Source organism: Spermophilus citellus (genome assembly GCF_964194105.1).
Source record: "Spermophilus citellus genome assembly, chromosome: 10".
In the NCBI taxonomy this organism is placed as follows: Eukaryota; Metazoa; Chordata; class Mammalia; order Rodentia; family Sciuridae; genus Spermophilus; species Spermophilus citellus.
Window position 1 is genome coordinate 72,848,804 of NC_138197.1, and position 17,044 is coordinate 72,865,847.

A 17,044-nucleotide genomic window follows, 5' to 3' on the forward strand; every position below is an offset into this window, starting at 1 on the left:
TCCCCCTCCTCCTGCTCTTCAGAGAAAAGAGGAGGTGGCTAAAGAGAGGAGGATATGAGATTGGTTCTCTGCTCCTCCCTTTCTTTCCCTGTTTTCCTCATACCCACTCTCTCCCCCACAGCAGCCTTCTCCCCCACAGCGAGACTGGGATAGGACAGAGGGGGTGGAGTTGGGGACTCAAGGCTTGGAAGCTCCATAGTGCCCTGTATCTGAAGGGAGCTTTGCTCTGGGGCAGCTGTGCTGGCTTATGCTGTCCTCCTCCTGCTGCTGCCATCCTTCAACAAGATGCTGGGGAGATTGGGACTTTGGGCATTGCTTCCTACAGCTGTACAAGGTGAGTGTCTATAGGGAGGGGCAGGATCTTTCCACCCACTCAGTGAATAAAAGGGACTCTTGAAGCAGAAGCCATCACTTTGGAAGAGTGGTGAGTGGGCTGGATGAGTGAGGGTGAAGGGTAGTCATGTGTCCCTGTGGTGGCATCAGGTTCCAGGCCTCTGCTGCCCTGGGTTTCCCCTGTGGCTTTGCTGACCCTGGGAAATGAAAATCATGTTTTGTCTATCCTTTTGCCCCTACATTCACACCCTTCTTGAATCCTTCCCTTTCCCCACCCTGGGTTTCAGCACCACCAAACAGGAGGACCTGTGTGTTCTTTGAGGCCCCTGGAGTGCAGGGAAGCACAAAGACACTGGGGGAGCTGCTAGATGCAGGACCAGGGCCTCCCAGGGTTATTCGCTGCCTCTACAGTCACTGCTGCTTTGGGATCTGGAACCTGACCCAAGGCCGGGCCCAGGTGGAAATGCAAGGTGAATGGCAATGTATATGGCAAGTGATAGTTAGGGTGGGAGGCAGGAATGTCCTGGGGGAGAAGGGGAGAGATGGAAATAGTGGAGGAAAAGAAAAGCCTATGTGAGATAGAAGGATGCTTCTCGCAGAGAAGGGAGTTATCCTTTCTGATTCCAGACCCCATTTTGTCCTCTCCCTTGTTCCTTCTATTCTACTCTTCCCCTAATCCTACCCCATCAGGATGCCGAGACAGTGATGAGCCAGGCTGTGAATCCCTCCACTGTGACCTGAGTCCCCGAGCCCATCCCAGCCCTGGCTCCACTCTCTTCACCTGCTCCTGTGGCACTGACTTTTGCAATGCCAATTACAGCCATCTGCCTTCTCCAGGGAACCTGGGGGTTCCTGGCCCCCAGGGTACCCAGGCTACCCCAGGTAATTACTGGCTAGAGCCCCATCCTGAGGCCCAGGTAAAGAGGAGAGGTAGAACCAGGTCTAGTTCTCACCCTACCCCCTCCCTAAGCTTTCCTCCTCCTGGCCTTGGGAAGCTGGTTGCCCTGGTGACAGAGAGATAAGGGGGCTTGTGACTAGGATGGGGGTGGGTTGAGAAGCAAGCTCTCTGAGCAGGGGAGAGGTGCAGAGAGCAGTTTGGGGCAATGTTCACCCACCTCTGTTCTTGCCTTAATGACCAGGCGAGTCCATCTGGATGGCATTGGTGCTGTTGGGACTGCTTCTCCTCCTCCTGCTTCTACTGAGCAGCATCATCTTGGGTACTAATTTGCCCCATCTCTCCCTTATGACCAAGATACTGCCCTCAAGCTCTGAGTCTCTTGTCACCACTGACCCCACATTCCTGAGATCTCTATACACTGTCTTTCATGACCTCCACAGACAACTCCTTCCTGCAAAGTCCCCTTCCCTTGTCCCCATGCCTATACACCCTGACCTTCAGGTTCTTCTCTGCAACCAGCCCTGCTACAGCGAAAAGCCTACAGAGTGCAAGGTGGGCCACAGCCAGAGCCAAACTCAGGCAGGGACTGGAGTGAGGAGCTGCCGGAGCTGCCAGAGCTGTGCTTCTCCCAGGTGCCCCCTGGAGGGAGGAAGGGCTCCTCTGGGCATTCCTGGAGGTTGTACTGGGGAGAAAATCTGGCCCTGGTGTTAGTTCGGAGGCCTGCACCCAGCACAGTGTTCCCACTAGGTAATCCAAGAAGGAAGTCACGCAGTGATGTGGGCCGGGAGGCTGCAAGGCGAGCTGGTAGCCATCAAGGCCTTCCCTCCAAGGGCTGTGGCCCAGTTCCGAGCCGAAAGAGCAGTGTATGAGCTGCCAGGCCTACAGCATGACCACATTGTCCGCTTTATTACTGCTGGCCAGGGGTGCCCTGGCTCCCTGCCCTCTGGGCCCCTGCTGATACTGGAATTGCATCCCAAGGTGAGGACTAAGGAGTGTGTGTGTGTGTGTGTGTGTGTGTGTGTGTGTGTGTGTGTGTGTGGAGTTGGGGGAGATTGCATGGCAGGGGACTGGCTATATACACTTATTCTTCTGCTTTAGATTTTCTCTTCCTTAAAGCAATTTTTTTTTTAAAACTGGGGATTGAACAGTACTTTACCACTGAGCTATATCCCCAAGCCTTTTTATTTTTTTTTTATTTTGAGACAGGATCTAATTAAGTTGCTTAGGGTCTTGCTAAATTGAAGAGGCTTGCCTCAAACTTGCGATCCTCCTGCCTCAGCCTTCACTGGGATTACAGTCATACACCACCATGTGTGGCTTGTCTTTTTCTTTTTTATTACACAAGTAATGCACACTTTTTTTTTTTGAGATGGGCTCTCGCCCTATGTTCCCCAGGCTGGCCCTGAACTCTTGGGCACAGTGATTTTCCTGTCTCAATGCCCAAGTAGCTGGGACTGCAGGTGTATACCACCCACCTGGCTCATGTTAATATTTTTAACCCTTAAAATATAGATAAGGGAAGGGAGAAACCAAACAGTTAATATTCCCAACCTTAAAGAAAACCATTGTCAGGCTGGGGATGTGGCTCAAGTGGTAGCACGCTCGCCTGGCATGCGTGTGGCCCAGGTTCGATCCTCAGCACCACATACAAAGATGTTGTATCTGCCGAAAACTAAAAAATAAATAATAAATATTAAAATTCTCTCTCTCTCTCTCTCTCTCTCTCTCTCTTAAAAAAAAAAGAAAAAAAGAAAACCATTGTTAAAGAAATAGCTCACCCAATACAGTGGCAAAAACTTGTAATCCCAGCCAGTTGGGAAGCTGAGGCAGGGGGATCACAAATTGGAGGCCAGCCTGGGCGATTTAGCAAGACCCTGTCTTAAAAATAAAAAATAAAAAGGGCTGGGGCTATAGCAAAGTGGTAAAGTGCCCCTGGGTTCAATGGTGGGGATGGGGGTGGATAAAAAGACTGGAGGTATAAGTGTCATATGTCAAATGTACTAAAATCTAAAAGGGAGGGCCCTGAGGTGGAGAACAATGAGTTGCAGGATAAAGAGGGGGAAGTAGGCAAAGGCCAGAGCACACTGGGCCTTGTCAGTTTACTAAAGGTTGGGATTGTTTTTTTGGTTTCTATAGCATTTCCCATCTAATAGGCATTGTATTAAGCACTTTAGACACATTTTCATACTTAATATTCACATACTATGAGGTAGGAATTACTATCCACAAAGGCTCAGGAAAGAAAGTCATTTTCCCAGGATCGGTGTGACTCTAGAGTTGCTTTTCTCCTGTTCACCCCAACAGCAGGACTCTTCCACCTGTGTGTAAGAGCTCCATGACCCAAGTCCTTTTCCTCTTGTAGTTCAACCTCTTTAACCTGTTTTGGTGCCCAAATGCAGTAGTCCTTTCCTGGATTTTATCAGCCCCTACAGCTCCTCTATCTCTGAGATCTTGAATTCTGGAAAGTCCCCCCTTTGACCATATTCCTCCTGACCCTGCTCAAAAATCACTTTTTGTTCCTTTAACTGTGTCTGACTTCCCATAGACAGTTAGTGGTTTTTGCTTCACATCTATGGCACTTTTTTTTCCCCATTGTGGTATTTATTGCATTCTATGCTTATATGTTATCATTATGTCTCACCTGTCCCTGAGCTACCTTGGTGTCTCAATACAGTTGCTGGTATACCAAAGGTACTCAAAAATGTTTGTTGAATGGGGGGCTCTATTGCTCCTTTGCCTCCAGTTCCTTATCTGCTGCTCCTATCCACCAGGTGTACCTATCCATGTCTACAGAGACCTGACACTTCAAGCAAGGTAGTTCATGAGAGAGGCCACTGAATAACTTTCCTCTTCTCTTTGTTTCAAGTTCTCTGAGTTGGCATAAGGTGGTGGTTAATAGTGGGTAATTCGTGAGTCAGACTGCTTGGATCTGTGCCCCACTTGTCTCTTACCAACTGACCTTAAGCAAGTTTACTTAACTTCCTCTAAGTTCTTCCTCTGTAAAATAGAGGTGATCAGAATACTTCCCTTGTAAGGTCATCATGAAGATTTCAGAGGCCAGTGCACATGGCCTGGGCCACAATATGCACTCAGTTATGTTGACTTGAAGTTCTTTCCTTCCTTCCTTCCTTCCTTTCTTCCTTCCTTCCTTCCTTCCTTCCTTTCTTCCTTCCTTCCTTCCTTCCTTCCTTTCTGTAGTTGTGGATGGACAGAATGCCTTTATTTTATTTGTTTATTTTTATGTGGTGCTGAGGATAGAACCCAGTGCCTCACACATGCAAAGCAAGTGCTCTGCCACTGAACTACAGTCCCAACTACTGGAGTTACTATTTTTCACATCAATCTCACTGATGCTCATTCTTACTCCTCCACTGCCTGTTGTTGTCTTGGTCTGGACCTGTCAGGGTGTCTGTCTGCAGGGCAGGTTTGGAAAGAGATCTGTCAACTGATCCCTACTCTCTGGGATTTATCAGTTACCCCTCTTCTCTCTGCTTTTCCTCAGGGCTCTCTGTGCCACTACTTGACCCAGCACACCAGTGACTGGGGAAGTTCCTTGCGGATGGCACTCTCCCTGGCCCGGGGCCTGGCATTTCTGCATGAGGAACGCTGGCAGGATGGTGGGTGAACCGGCTGTCAAGGGAGTCAGGAACCACACTACTGTGTCCAATTTTCCCTTAGCTTGGAAGGGAAAGATTGGGTCAAAAGAGTGAGGAAGACCCATATCTCTTCAACCTTGGATTTTCTCACAGGCCAGTATAAACCAGGTATTGCCCACCGAGATCTGAGCAGCCAGAATGTGCTCATTCGGGAAGACAGGTCATGTGCAATTGGAGATCTAGGCCTAGCCTTGGCGCTCCCTGGTTTCAGTGGGTCCCCTGCCTGGGCTCCTTCTCAATTCCAAGGCCCAGCTACCATCATGGAGGTGAGTACTATGGGTAAGGGTAAGGGACAGGATGATGGTGGTAGCATTGTGATTATCACTATGGCAGTAGTGCTATGCAGCAGTGCCTGAAGTGGTAGGGACATTGCTGAGTCTATGGTGGGGGGCATTATGTTGCATGAATTAGGGATGCCATGAGGGTTGCCACAGAGATGATTCTTGGCCCTCCACACCTTGCTCTCCAGGCTGGCACCCAAAGGTACATGGCGCCAGAACTCTTGGACAAGACTCTGGACCTCCAGGACTGGGGCACAGCCCTTCGGCGAGCAGATGTTTACTCTCTGGCTCTGCTTCTATGGGAGATCATGAGCCGCTGCCCAGATTTGAGCTCTGGTAAATTTCTTACTCCTGGTGCCCCACTCACCCCTTCTAGGCTTACTGACTTGGTTCCAGAAAGCTGTGACCTTCTTTCCCTGCCTTCACTACATGGGAGGCACCTCAGGGCAAGCTTACATCTATTCCTTGTACCTTCCCCCAGATGGCAGACCATCACCTTTCCAACTGGCCTATGAGGCAGAACTGGGCAGCACTCCCACCACCTGTGAGCTATGGGCCTTGGTAGTAGAGGAGAGGAGGCGCCCTTTTATCCCATCTACCTGGATATCCTTTGTTACAGTAAGAGGCCACTTCTAGCCAGCTGGGGACTGGGTATGGGCTTCAAGGACTTCTCTTCCAGGACCAGTCTATCTATTCCTGTCTCCTCTCATCTCTCACCACTCCCTGGTTCATGTTCCTCTGAGACTAGAAAAACTAAAGAGGTCCCCAGTTGACCCTCTTTCACCCTAAGTCTCATACACCCCATTCCATCCACAACTTTCCTGCTCAAGTCTCTCTGTACTCTCTGCCATCAATTAGCCCTGTTCCTCATTTCAGCAGACCATCCCTGACTTTGCTTCTTTTCTGGGCTCTGCTTCCAAGAAGGTGCCTCCCCTGGTATGTTGGAACCCAAAATCTAACCAGTGACTTCTTGTTGTGTCTCATACATCTGTATTTCTGATGCAACCCAATAAAAGTCAGTTCTAGGTAGCTCAGTAATAGATCACATGCTTAGCATGTTCAAAACCCTGGGTTCAATACCTAGCACTGCAAAAAAAAAAAAAAAAAAGGAAAGGAAGGGAAAGAAACAGAAAATAGGAGTGGCTGGTGCAGTGGTGCACTCCTGTAATCCTAGCAACTTAGAAAGCTAAGGCAGAAGGGTTACAAGTTTGAGGACCACCTTGGCAATTTAGTGAGACCCTGTCTCAAAATAAATAAATATATAAAAAGGGCTGGGGGTGTAGTTCAGTGGTAAAGTGCCCAGTGAAACAACAACAAAACACAGACAAAAACAGGAGTAGTAGACATTGAAGATGGAAGATGCCTTTTAACCTTGGGGTCTACTCAAGATCCCAGGGTCAAGCCTGCTTCCCCCTCATTCCTCCGAGGACCCTGGTGGACTGAGGGAGCTCTTGGAAGACTGCTGGGATGCTGATCCAGAAGCACGACTGACAGCTGAGTGTGTACAGCAGCGCCTGGCTGTCCTGGCCCATCCTCAGGAGGACTACCCCTTCCAAGAGAATTATACACACGGCTGCCTACCTCTCTGCCCAGAAGACTGTACCTCCACTCCTACCCCTGCCATTCTCCCCTGTGGCCTCAGCTGAGGGCCTGTCACTTCAGTATTCATTAAGGCCTTGATTCCAGGAATCCTTAGTTTTATCTTAGTTCTCATGTGTAAATGAGCAGTTTATGTGGAATCTATGTTCATGTAAACATAAATGTGATCATGTGCCTGTTTGGGCTGCCTCATGACTACCTTTCCCACTTGCTGAATCTGGGATTATTCTGTGGCATCTGGTTCACAGCAGTTCTGACCAGTGAATAGTGGTAGATGTGCACAGGAAAAAGAATAAAGCGAGCTTTCCAGATTTTTATCCTTGGCCTTCCACCTTTCATGTGACCCTGGGCCCTCCCTTCTCTCTCCTTTCTCCACTAGAACTTGTTTTTTTTTTTTTTTTTTTAATGGTGGTATCTCACTGAATACTGTGGTACACAACTATAATCCAGCAACTCAGAAGACTGAGGCAGGAGGATTGCAAATAAGGGCTGGAGATGTAGCTCAGTGGTTAAGTTCCCCTGGGTTCAATTCCTAATACCAAAATAAATAAATAAATAAATAAAAATAAAAAAAGATAAAGGGCTGTGAATGTAGTTCAGTGTTAAAGCACCCTGGGTTCAATTCTCAGTGCCAAATGAATGAATAGATAGATAGATAGAAAGATAGATAGATAAGTGATGGATCTCCTTCTGGGCACTGGGGAAAGAAGAGTGAACACAATGAGGTCACTGTACCTGAAGGTGCTCAGTAGCCTGCAGCTCATATTGTAGGCTCTGTACAGGGTGGTGGAATAATAGGGAAGCCTTAAGCAGGGGACTTCATAGAGCATGGTATGCTCGAGTTGGGTCTTGCTTGAGCAGGAGTTTCCCAAGAACATGGGGCAATAGGGCATTCCTGGCCTCCGTAAGGGGTAGTAGCATACAGTATACAAAGAGAACACAGGTAATTTGGATAGCAAAAATGTAAGATGCATGGTGGGGAGACAAGGGAAGGGATGCAAAGAATAGCGGGTAATGTTTTGTGAGCCCTGAAAAGAAGTTCTTCCTTCATTTATTTATTTATTTATTTATTTTTGTACCTATTTTCCCACTTCAACCTAAGCTGAACACCACTTTCTGGATAATCTTTAAACATAATGTACACTACATCTTGCCTTTGCTTAACAGTCCACTTTAATTTTCCATTATAATTCTGCTAACACCATTTACAGAGGAGAAGACCAAGGGCTCAAGAAGTTCAGAAATGTGTCTAAAATCACATAGGTCACACAACTTTTAGATAACAAAGCAAGGGAGCCAGGTGTGAGTCACTTCTGAGTCACTTCGATAATCCCAGTGACTCAGAAGTTTGAGGCAAAAGGATCATAAATTTGAGGCCAGCCTCAGCAATTTAGTAAGACCCTGCCCAAATTTTAAAAAAAAATTACATAGGACTGGGGATGTGGCTCAGTGCTACAGTGCTTCTGGGTTCAATCCCCAGTGCTGAAAAATAAATGAATGAATAAATAAATAAAAATAAACAAAACAACAATAAAAAAAAAAAGCAAGTCATTAAAAATGTTTTACAGGGAGTGGTGGCACTTGCTTATCTATAATCCCAGTGGCTCAGGAGGCTGAGGCAGGAAGATTGCAAGTTGAAAACCAACTTCAGCAATTTAGCAACTACCTAAGCAACTCAGTAAGATCCTGTCTCTAAATTAAATGTAAAATAGGGCTGAGTTTATGGCTCAGTGGTTAAAGCCCCTGGGTTTAATCCCCAGTAGGGGGAGGGGGGAGGGGGCTCTTAAAAGCTGGGTGCAGTGGCAAAAACATCTGTAATCCTAGCTACTTGGGAGGCTGAGGCAGGAGAATGCTTGAATCTAGAAGTTCTTGGCCAACCTAAGCAATATAATGAGAACTTGTCTAAAAAAAAAATCATCTTTATGAAAACCCTGTAAATTATGAGAAATGAATGTACAAAGGAATGTACAAACATGTTGATGAGCATAGACTATGTTAGATAAACAAATCCACCTATGATCACAAGAGAAACAGACAAGTTCCAATTGACAGACATTTTACAAAATACTTGACCAGGTACTCAAACCATCAAGGTCATCAAATACAAAAAATCTGAGAAACTATTACAACTGATTAACAAAATGATTGTATGATTCAGCTTGACATGACTGCTGACGTTTTGAGCTATAACTACTATGACTGCCTCAGTGTAATTCTAGATAATTTGTTTTGTTTTGTTTTTTTCTTTTGGTACAAGGGATTGAACCAAGGGGTGCTTAACCATTGAGTCACATCCCCAGCCCTTTTTAAATATTTTATTTACAGATAGTGTCTCACTGAGTTGCTTAGGGCCTTGCTAAATTGCTGAGGCTGGCTTTGAACTCCAGACCCTCCTGCCTCAGCCTCCAAGCTGTTGGGATTACAGGCATGTGCCACCATGCCTGGTTCTACCTGGTTTTTCCTGCATAGTTTTTGTTCTTTTTGTTTGTTTGTTTGTTTTGGTTTGGTACTGGGGATTGAACCAAGGGGCATTTTACCACTGTGCTATATCCCCAGCCATTTTTTTGAGACAGGATCTTGCTGAATTGCTTAGGGCCTTGCTAAATTGCTGAGGTTGGGTTTGAAGTTGTGATCCTCCTACCTCAGTTTCCAGAGTCTCTGGGCTTACAGGCCTGCACCACTAGCCTAGCCTCCCGCATAGTTTTTTAAGCACACTATAAATAGAACTATTAGTGTGGTATGTGGAACTTTACAACCTGATCCTGGCTCTGGGAATATGTCTGACTCTTTGATATTAGCTTAAGATAAATCAGGTACTCCAGCTGGAATGAGTCACTTCTATTATAAAGCTCATAGACATGTCCCATGATCCAAATTGTGGGCACCCAACTGTACATTGAGGCTGGTCCTGATACACTAGGATTAGGTTGTTCTGGAACACGGAAATGGAGCCAAAACTAAATAAATCTGAATAAAGCATGGACTTTCATTAATAAATCAATATTGATTCATTGGGGCTTGGGTGTATCTTAGTGGTAGAGTGTGTACTTAGCATGTGTGAAGTCCTGGGTTCAATCTCCAGCACCACCCCATATACTCACTGGCACAACACATGCATGAAACTGGTTTACTAATTTTCTAGCAAACATATCTTCACTCCTGTAAGATGTTTATAATAGGGGAATTGTATGGAAACTCTCTGTACTATTGTCATAATTTTTCTGAAAATCTGAGATGATTATAAAAATAAAATTCATCTAAAAACATATGGTAGTAGACTGGGTTGTGGCTCAGTGGTAGAGTGCTTGGCTAGCATGTTGTGAGGCACTGGGTTTGACTCTCAGCACCAGCACCGCATATAAATAAATAAAATAAAGGTCCATTGACTACTAAAACAAAACAAAAAAAATTTAAAAACAAAAACAAAAATAAAACACATGGGAGTGCTGGGTTTGGTGACATATGCCTGTAATCCCAGAGGCTGAGTTGGGAGGATTGCAAATTTAAGACCAGCCTTGGCAATTTAACGTTTTGTGAGCAATTTAGTGAGACCCTGTCTCAACATATAAAGGTTTGGGGACATAGCTCAATGATAAAATCCCCCTGGATTCAATTCCAGGTGCAAATAAACAACAACAACAAAAAATTAGAGGGACAGGCGTGGTGATGCATATCTGTAATCTCAGCAACTTTGGAGGATGAAGCAGGATGATCACATGTTGAGGCCAGCCTGGGCAACACAGCAAGACTGTGACTCAAAAGATGCAAAGGGCTGAGAATGTAGTTGCTCAGTGATGGAGTTCTCTCTGGGTTCAATTCCTAGTTCCAACAAAACAAAACAACAATAATATCACAAAACAAAACATATGAGAGTGCAGGGCCCCATATATGTAATTCCAGCTACTTGGAATCTGAAGCAGAAGGATAGATAGCAAATTCAAGGCCATCTTGGACAATTTAGTGAGAATCTCTCAAAATAAAATTAACAAGCATAATAAAAAAGGGCTGAGGATGTAGCTCAGCACTAGAGAGCTTGTGTAGTATGTTCAAGGCCCTGGGCTTAATGTTTGTTTTGGTCAGAGAGTATGGTATGTATTATACAATTCTTCAAAATTTGAATTACCTCAGTTGAGAAATGCTTGCCTTAGAATGTGAATGATTTTTATTTATGATCTCGGTGTGCTTAACAAGAATGAGCTAGGGCTGGGGATGTGGCTCAAGCGGTAGCGCGCTTGCCTGGCATGCGTGCGGCCTGGGTTCGATCCTCAGCACCACATACAAAGATGTTGTGTCTGCTGAAAACTAAAAAATAAATATTAAAATTCTCTCTCTCTCTCTCTCTCTCTCTCTCTCTCTTAAAAAAAAAAAAAAAAAAAAAAAAAAGAATGAGCCTAGCTGGCAAGATGGTGTAGGCCTATAATCTCAACAATTTGGGAGGCTGAGACAGGAGGATCTCAAATTCAAGGCCAGCCTCAAAAAAATTAATGTGATCCTGTCTCAAATTAAAAAAGAAAACAAATTGGGGCTGAGGATGTAGCTCTGTGGTAAAGTGCCCCCTTGGATTCAATCCCTGGTACAAAAATAAGTTTGTGTGTGGGGAGACTGAACAGGTTATCAGGACTGTGGCACATGCCTGTAATCCCAGTGACTCAGGAGGCTGAGGCAAGAGGATTGCAAGTTTGAGGCCAGACTCAGCAATTTAGCAAGACCTTCTCTCCTTCTCTTCCCCTCCCTCTCCTCCCCCCCCCCCCAAGTTGTGATCCTCTTAGAGAGAGAGAGAGAGAGAGAGAGAGAGAAGTGGGTGGTGGTTGGGAATGTAGCTCAGTAGTAAAATGCCCTCAGATTCAATCCCTACTTTAAGAAAAAAAAGAAAAAAGAAATGAAGGTTAAGAGTGTAAGGGTCCGGCGAAGCGTCAGAGAAGGAGAGACCACACGAGACTAGCTCCATGCAATGGCAAGGGGGATTTATTAGGGATTCGTTCCAGCCGCTGGGGCTCCGTGCTCACTCAAGAAGGGAGAGCAGCCCAGAGCCCAGAGTAGAGGTCAAGCAGAGCTTAAGTACACTTTTTGGAGGGGTGGGGGGCTTTGCATACATCAGAACAAATCATCATGAGGCGCAGGAAAATTGAACAACAACTCTGATACATGATTAGTTCATTCATTGGCAGTTCAGGCTGGGCAGGGGTGATTGGTCACTTCTAAACTGGGTACACATTCAAACTGATTGGTTCGGGCCCTGTGACAAACTGCACAGGGCCCTAGGCTGAATGGTCAGTAGGGCGTTGTCTTAACTATCTCAGGAATCTGGGTGTAACAGAGGAACTTAATAATACCTAATCTTTTACATTTTAATTCAAGCTTTCCAGCTTAGAAACTTTACCCTTTCAAGAGGATAAGGCTGGGATATAGCTCAGTGATAGAGTGCTTGTTTATTTTTTTAATTTTTATTTTTTTTTTAAAGAGAGTGAGAGAGAGAGAGAGAGAGAGAGAGAGAGAGAGAGAGAGAATTTTAATATTTATTTTTTAGTTATCGGCGGACACAACATCTTTGTTTGTATGTGGTGCTGAGAACCCGGGCAGCAAGCATGCCAGGCTAGCGCGCTACCGCTTGAGCCACATCCCCAGCCCCCAAGAGTGCTTTTTTAGTATATGTGATGTCCTGGGTTCAACCCCGAATACTGAAAAAAAAAAAAAAAAAAAAAAACAGTCCTTAAGTTTTGGGTCTATGGTTCTACATATTCATTAGATCAAGTTTGTTGATTGTGTTGTTTAAAAAACAAACAAACAAACAAAGAAAAGGCTATTGCAGCAATCCAGGAGAGATGATGGCTGGTTGGGAGAGAGGAAGATAGAAGTGGAAGGATTCTAGATGTATTTGGGAGACAAAAGGGTTAGTGATGTTGCCTTGGGGGTCGGTGGGAGAGAGAAAACTGAAGGAGAGGAGGCACGGTAAACTGGAGAGACGGGGGGGGGGGGGGGAGCTATGCAAGTGAGACAGGAAACCTGGGAGAGATTAGGATCTGTTTTTTCCCAAGTATGTTTCTTTGCTTCACATAGTGGAGAAGAGGGAGCTGGCAATATTGGGATTTGGGGTTGGGATTCAACAGCTTCTTGTCCTTTTCTAGAGCTCTCAATATTTCTACATGATAACACTTAGCAAGATGTGGTCACATTACAATGTATTGCACCACTGATATGAACTCAGAAAACAATGACAGAACTCCTGCTCCGCCTCGCCGGGACTTTGACCGGCAACTGGCTCCGCCCCCCCCCCATCCCCCGCTCGCCCAGCCGCCCGCCTCGCCTCGAGAGCAACTGTTTCCTCCTAGTCTAAAAGGACCTCAGCGATTGACGAGTCTGCTCTCCAATCATCATGCCGGGTGACCAATTAGGTGATAATAGAGGCGGGTGCCGAAGCATGGGGTGGGGGTGACCAGGAAGTGTGAGCTGAGACTGGAGGAGGACGGATCTTGATCCCAGGCGACTGTGAGAAGGTGACCCGGTATCTGGATTCTCCAATTTTCTCTTTTTCCGGGGCAGGTGTCCCTTTGCAGTTGGTAGCTAGGATCTCCATTTGCCCTTTCTTTGGGGGAAGGGGGTGTGTCAACTTATTGAAGCCTTGGAGGATCTTGAGATTCCTTCCTCTTACTTTGCCTCGGAGAAGATCCTTCTCTTAGCCTGAAGTGGGGACCTCTGCGGGGGCCTTTAAGGTTGGGTGGTTAAAGTCCTCAGCACTCAGGCCCAGAGAAAGGGTGATGGTGATCTGACAGACGCGGTTTCTCCTTCCGGAGAGTTAGACATCTCCAGGTGCGGTCGCAGGTGGTGAAGGTGAAGGTGGAGGGGCCCTGGAAACCAGATCAGGGAACTGGGAATACGGTAGATATTGGGGGCGAAGGAACGACTGAAAAGAAACATTTACGCGGGGCTACGGTGGTTTTCTAAGTGGGCGAACCTAGGCGAGGCGGGGACCCGGAGGTTGGGCTCCAGCTCTAAATCGCCTTAGTACCCGCCTTAGAGCCATTAGCTTTTTGCCTCTTTTCTTTCTCCTCAGGCTTGAGGAAACACCTGAATATGTGGAATCCCAGCGCCGGTAGGTGTTTGGGGGAATCTCCTCTCCCAGCCCACTCACTTTCCAATGGGCGCACAACAGGAAGTTTTCTTGTATTAACAGCCCCCCCACTCCGTCCCCCGCCTCTGCCTCTTGGTTCACCTGCAAAAGCAAAGTTCTCCTCGGCCCACTGCTACCAAAATTTTGGCTTTCCAGAGTTCATTGTCTCTTTCTCCCCAGCCCTGCCAGGACGTTTTCCTTTTTCTCCCCAACTCACGTTTCTCTCGCTTAACCTCCCATCCCCTTGCCTTTTATTTTCCTTTAAGTATTAGGTAAGAAAGTCGATCTTTTTTTTTTCTTTCTTTTTTTGTCAGAGGTTTTGGGTTATACTAATATTTATTTGTTCTCTGGTTCTTCCACCAGGGCACCCAGGGCCAAATCCACATCCCCCCAACTTGGGGTACCCTGGAGGTTCCAATCCTGGGTATCCACCACATCCACCACCTGTCAATCCGGCTTTTCCTCCTGGTCCCTGTCCCACTCCCCCAGGACCTCCCCAGGGTATGCCAGGTTTTCCTCCAGGTGTGTCCCCTTATCCTGTTCCACAACCAGGATATCCAGGACATCAACCCTCAGGTCCCTACCCTCCTCCATACCCACCACCTGCCCCTGGTATGCCTCCTGTGAACCCCATGGCTCCTGGCATGGTAGGCCCAGGAATGATAATGGACAAGAAGATGAGGAAGAAAATGAAGAAAGCTCATAAAAAGATGCACAAACACCACAAGCATGGCAAGGTTAGTGTCCTCTGGAGCCCTGCTAGTAAAGGGTTGTCCTTGAAAGGGACTAGGTGGGCAGGGGTTGGATGAGGGGGTTTCAGAGTCTGGATGGACTCTGGGTTGCTCTGGAAGATGATTCTTGCTTTTTGTAAAGGAATCCTACTGGTAAGAATCAGATAATCTTGAGGTTTCCGGTCCCTCCCATCTGAAAAGGGCAAAGGTGAGCCTTAGAATGAATATACCTTACTCTTTCCCAGAACTTTTGCTCCCTGCCCCTCAGGTGTACACTTTAGCAAGTTGGACACACCCACTGAAGTTGTACAATGTCAATTAATTGAGTCAGCCCTTTGACAAAGCAGTGTTATATAATAATTAACAGAATAATAATCTGGTCCTAGTTCCTGGAGTTTCTTTCTCTCTGTCAGTATTCTTAGGGTGTTATGTTAATTACATAGGTGCTTTCTGTGACTCATCCTCAGACAAAGCCTAGGGCTAAGGGGGTTTCATGCTTAGCTTCATGGCAAAGAATCTTCATTCTACAGGAGTGCTAATTAGCAAGGATAGAAGCAGCTCTGAGGACTTGGGAAGGAGTAAACTAACCTGGATCCTAAAGAGGACTCAAATTACATTTTATTTGTTTGCTTTGTGGATTTGGGTCTTTTGTAGAAAAATCTGAAGAGAAGAAAAGGTGAGATTAATGAGGAAGAAATTACCCTGGAGAGATTTAAAAATGTTTTTAATGGTAGTGTTGATGGGAGTATCCCTATAAGGCACTTTCAGTAGGACTTCCCCAGCCTTCTCTCCCATCTTCCCTACTTCCTCCCTTTTGGGGCTTAGGAAAAAAGTAGATATATATGCACATGCACCTGCCATTTCTACTTTCTTTTCTTAAGAGTCACAGAATCCAATTTCTTAGATTTGTAGGGACTTTGAATGCAGCTAACCAATACGCATTTATAAGGTAGCAGCTGTTTCCTGGCTTGGTACTGTGCTTGTGCCTATAATGTATTCCTTACCTGGACATTGGCTCTGGTATGGAAAGTTGTAAACTTGCTCCAAAGACATCATATTAAGTTCTGTGCCATTATTTAGGATGACTTAATCCTTTCTGGGATGCTCACTGCTGAAGGAATTCCTTGCTTTTGTTGTTTAAAGGACAGTCTGATTCAAGATTCCTGCCCTTTGAATACTTGGGTGGTGGGGTGGGATACCGAAGAATGACCCATGCATTTATCAAAGGTCATTTGGATCTGATGCTATGTCCTTTCCCCTTTCCCCTTGCAGCATTCCTCCTCTTCCTCCTCTTCCAGCAGTGACTCTGACTGAATACAGGGCCTGGACCCTCCCCTCAAGTCTCACCAGTTCTGCTGTCCCATCAAGCTTCAACTGCCGTGTTGTACTGGGGGAATTTAGCCCTTGTGCCCCTCCATCCTGTCCCCACCTGAGCCTTACCCTGCTGTTCAGTCCTGACTGGCTAGGGAAAATGGGAAGAGGATTGCAATGGGCTAGCAAAGGCAGCCTTCTCACTGCTTGATAGATTTTATAGCTGAAAAGTTTAGCAGGGAAGCTGGTTTTTTGAAGATGGTGAGACCTCTGAGCTAAATGCTGAAGACAAGTTTAAGTTCTGTAAAATGTGATCTTTTAAAATTTCCTTTTAAAAGGGGGGTTTGTGGAAATTTCACAATGATGAAAAACCTGTACACTTTTGTAATGATGGCACACTGGGGTGAATTAGTGGCAAATATATTTCCCAGCAGTCCTTTTATTGATTGTGCTAAGCAAGGCTGCTGGGAAGTAGAGTCCACTTGGCTGATGATCTCTGACTGCCCTTTTGTAAGCTAATCTCTACTCCTTAACAAAATATGCTATCTCAGGTCCTACTCTCATTCTTCAACTCTGGGTCCAAATAAAACTATTTCTCCTGATCTCTGTTCGCCTGTGCCATTACCTTGGCTGGGCTTAGCACATTGGACTACTTTTGCTACCCTCTGCAGTCCCTTTCAGTTTTTTCAGTTCTGTAGTAAGGGACCAGAGCATCAGCGAGGAAGACACTATACTATTGCTATGTTTCATAAGTGGGAGGAACCTTAAAAACTGGTTCAGTCTTAGCAGAATGAATCTTTATTGTGTTCCCTTGGATGAATGGATATAAGCCTTTAGCATGTTTTTGTACCTGGCTGCAGAGGTTTTCAACCACTAGCTATGAGAGAGAGACAGAGCCCAAATAGTCTCAATAAGATTCTTTTTGGGGCTTGGGGTTGTGGCTCAGTGTTAGAGCATTTGCCTAGAACATGTGAGGCCCTGGGTTCAATTCTCAGCACCGAATATCAATAAATAAAATAAAGCTCAATTGACAACTAAAAAAATATTAAAAGAGAAAAAAAGATTCTTTATGGATGTGGCCTTACAAATCAATAATTTTATGAAACTGGGTGAAACTGATGCATGCA

At 45.8% G+C, this 17,044-nt stretch overlaps 3 protein-coding genes across 12 annotated transcripts in view; all 3 read left to right on the top strand.

The window, feature by feature from the left end:
• SP1 (Sp1 transcription factor) overlaps positions 1–257 on the top strand; it is a 52,768-nt gene extending 52,511 nt beyond the window's left edge. Inside the window, exon 8 of one of the 3 annotated variants that reach the window (XR_014024137.1) lies at positions 122–177. Coding sequence is in view for 2 of the 3 variants with exons in the window: in XM_081310608.1 (XP_081166734.1) it covers positions 122–153 (32 nt within the window). In the remaining variant the exon portion in view is untranslated. Of the gene's footprint in view, positions 1–121 lie in introns of all 3 variants that reach the window. The other 2 variants (XM_081310608.1, XM_081310609.1) reach the window with 2 other exon arrangements.
• AMHR2 (anti-Mullerian hormone receptor type 2) lies at positions 196–9,222 on the top strand. 7 transcript variants are annotated; one of them, XM_081310611.1, is made up of 12 exons: positions 196–334; positions 621–803; positions 1,024–1,215; positions 1,473–1,550; positions 1,733–1,863; positions 1,979–2,209; positions 4,734–4,848; positions 4,981–5,153; positions 5,357–5,504; positions 5,650–5,786; positions 6,045–6,104; positions 6,596–9,222. In XM_081310611.1, exons 1-12 carry the CDS (start codon positions 286–288, stop codon positions 6,812–6,814), a joined length of 1,716 nt encoding a protein of 571 aa, XP_081166737.1. In that variant the 5' UTR covers positions 196–285; the 3' UTR covers positions 6,815–9,222. The 7 variants fall into 7 exon arrangements, with proteins under 7 accessions (XP_081166737.1, XP_081166738.1, XP_081166739.1 ...); XM_081310612.1 differs by having other exon boundaries at positions 6,048–6,104; XM_081310615.1 differs by having other exon boundaries at positions 230–334; positions 745–803.
• A 3,857-nt stretch (positions 9,223–13,079) lies between these two features.
• PRR13 (proline rich 13) lies at positions 13,080–16,519 on the top strand. Of its 2 annotated transcripts, none has more exons than XM_081310235.1 (4): positions 13,080–13,269; positions 13,819–13,857; positions 14,239–14,612; positions 15,879–16,519. In XM_081310235.1, the coding sequence occupies exons 2-4, from the start codon at positions 13,839–13,841 to the stop codon at positions 15,918–15,920; spliced, it is 435 nt and encodes a 144-aa protein (XP_081166361.1). In that variant the 5' UTR covers positions 13,080–13,269; positions 13,819–13,838; the 3' UTR covers positions 15,921–16,519. The 2 variants fall into 2 exon arrangements, with proteins under 2 accessions (XP_081166361.1, XP_081166360.1); XM_081310234.1 differs by having other exon boundaries at positions 13,083–13,261.
• The last annotated feature ends 525 nt before the right edge of the window (positions 16,520–17,044 follow it).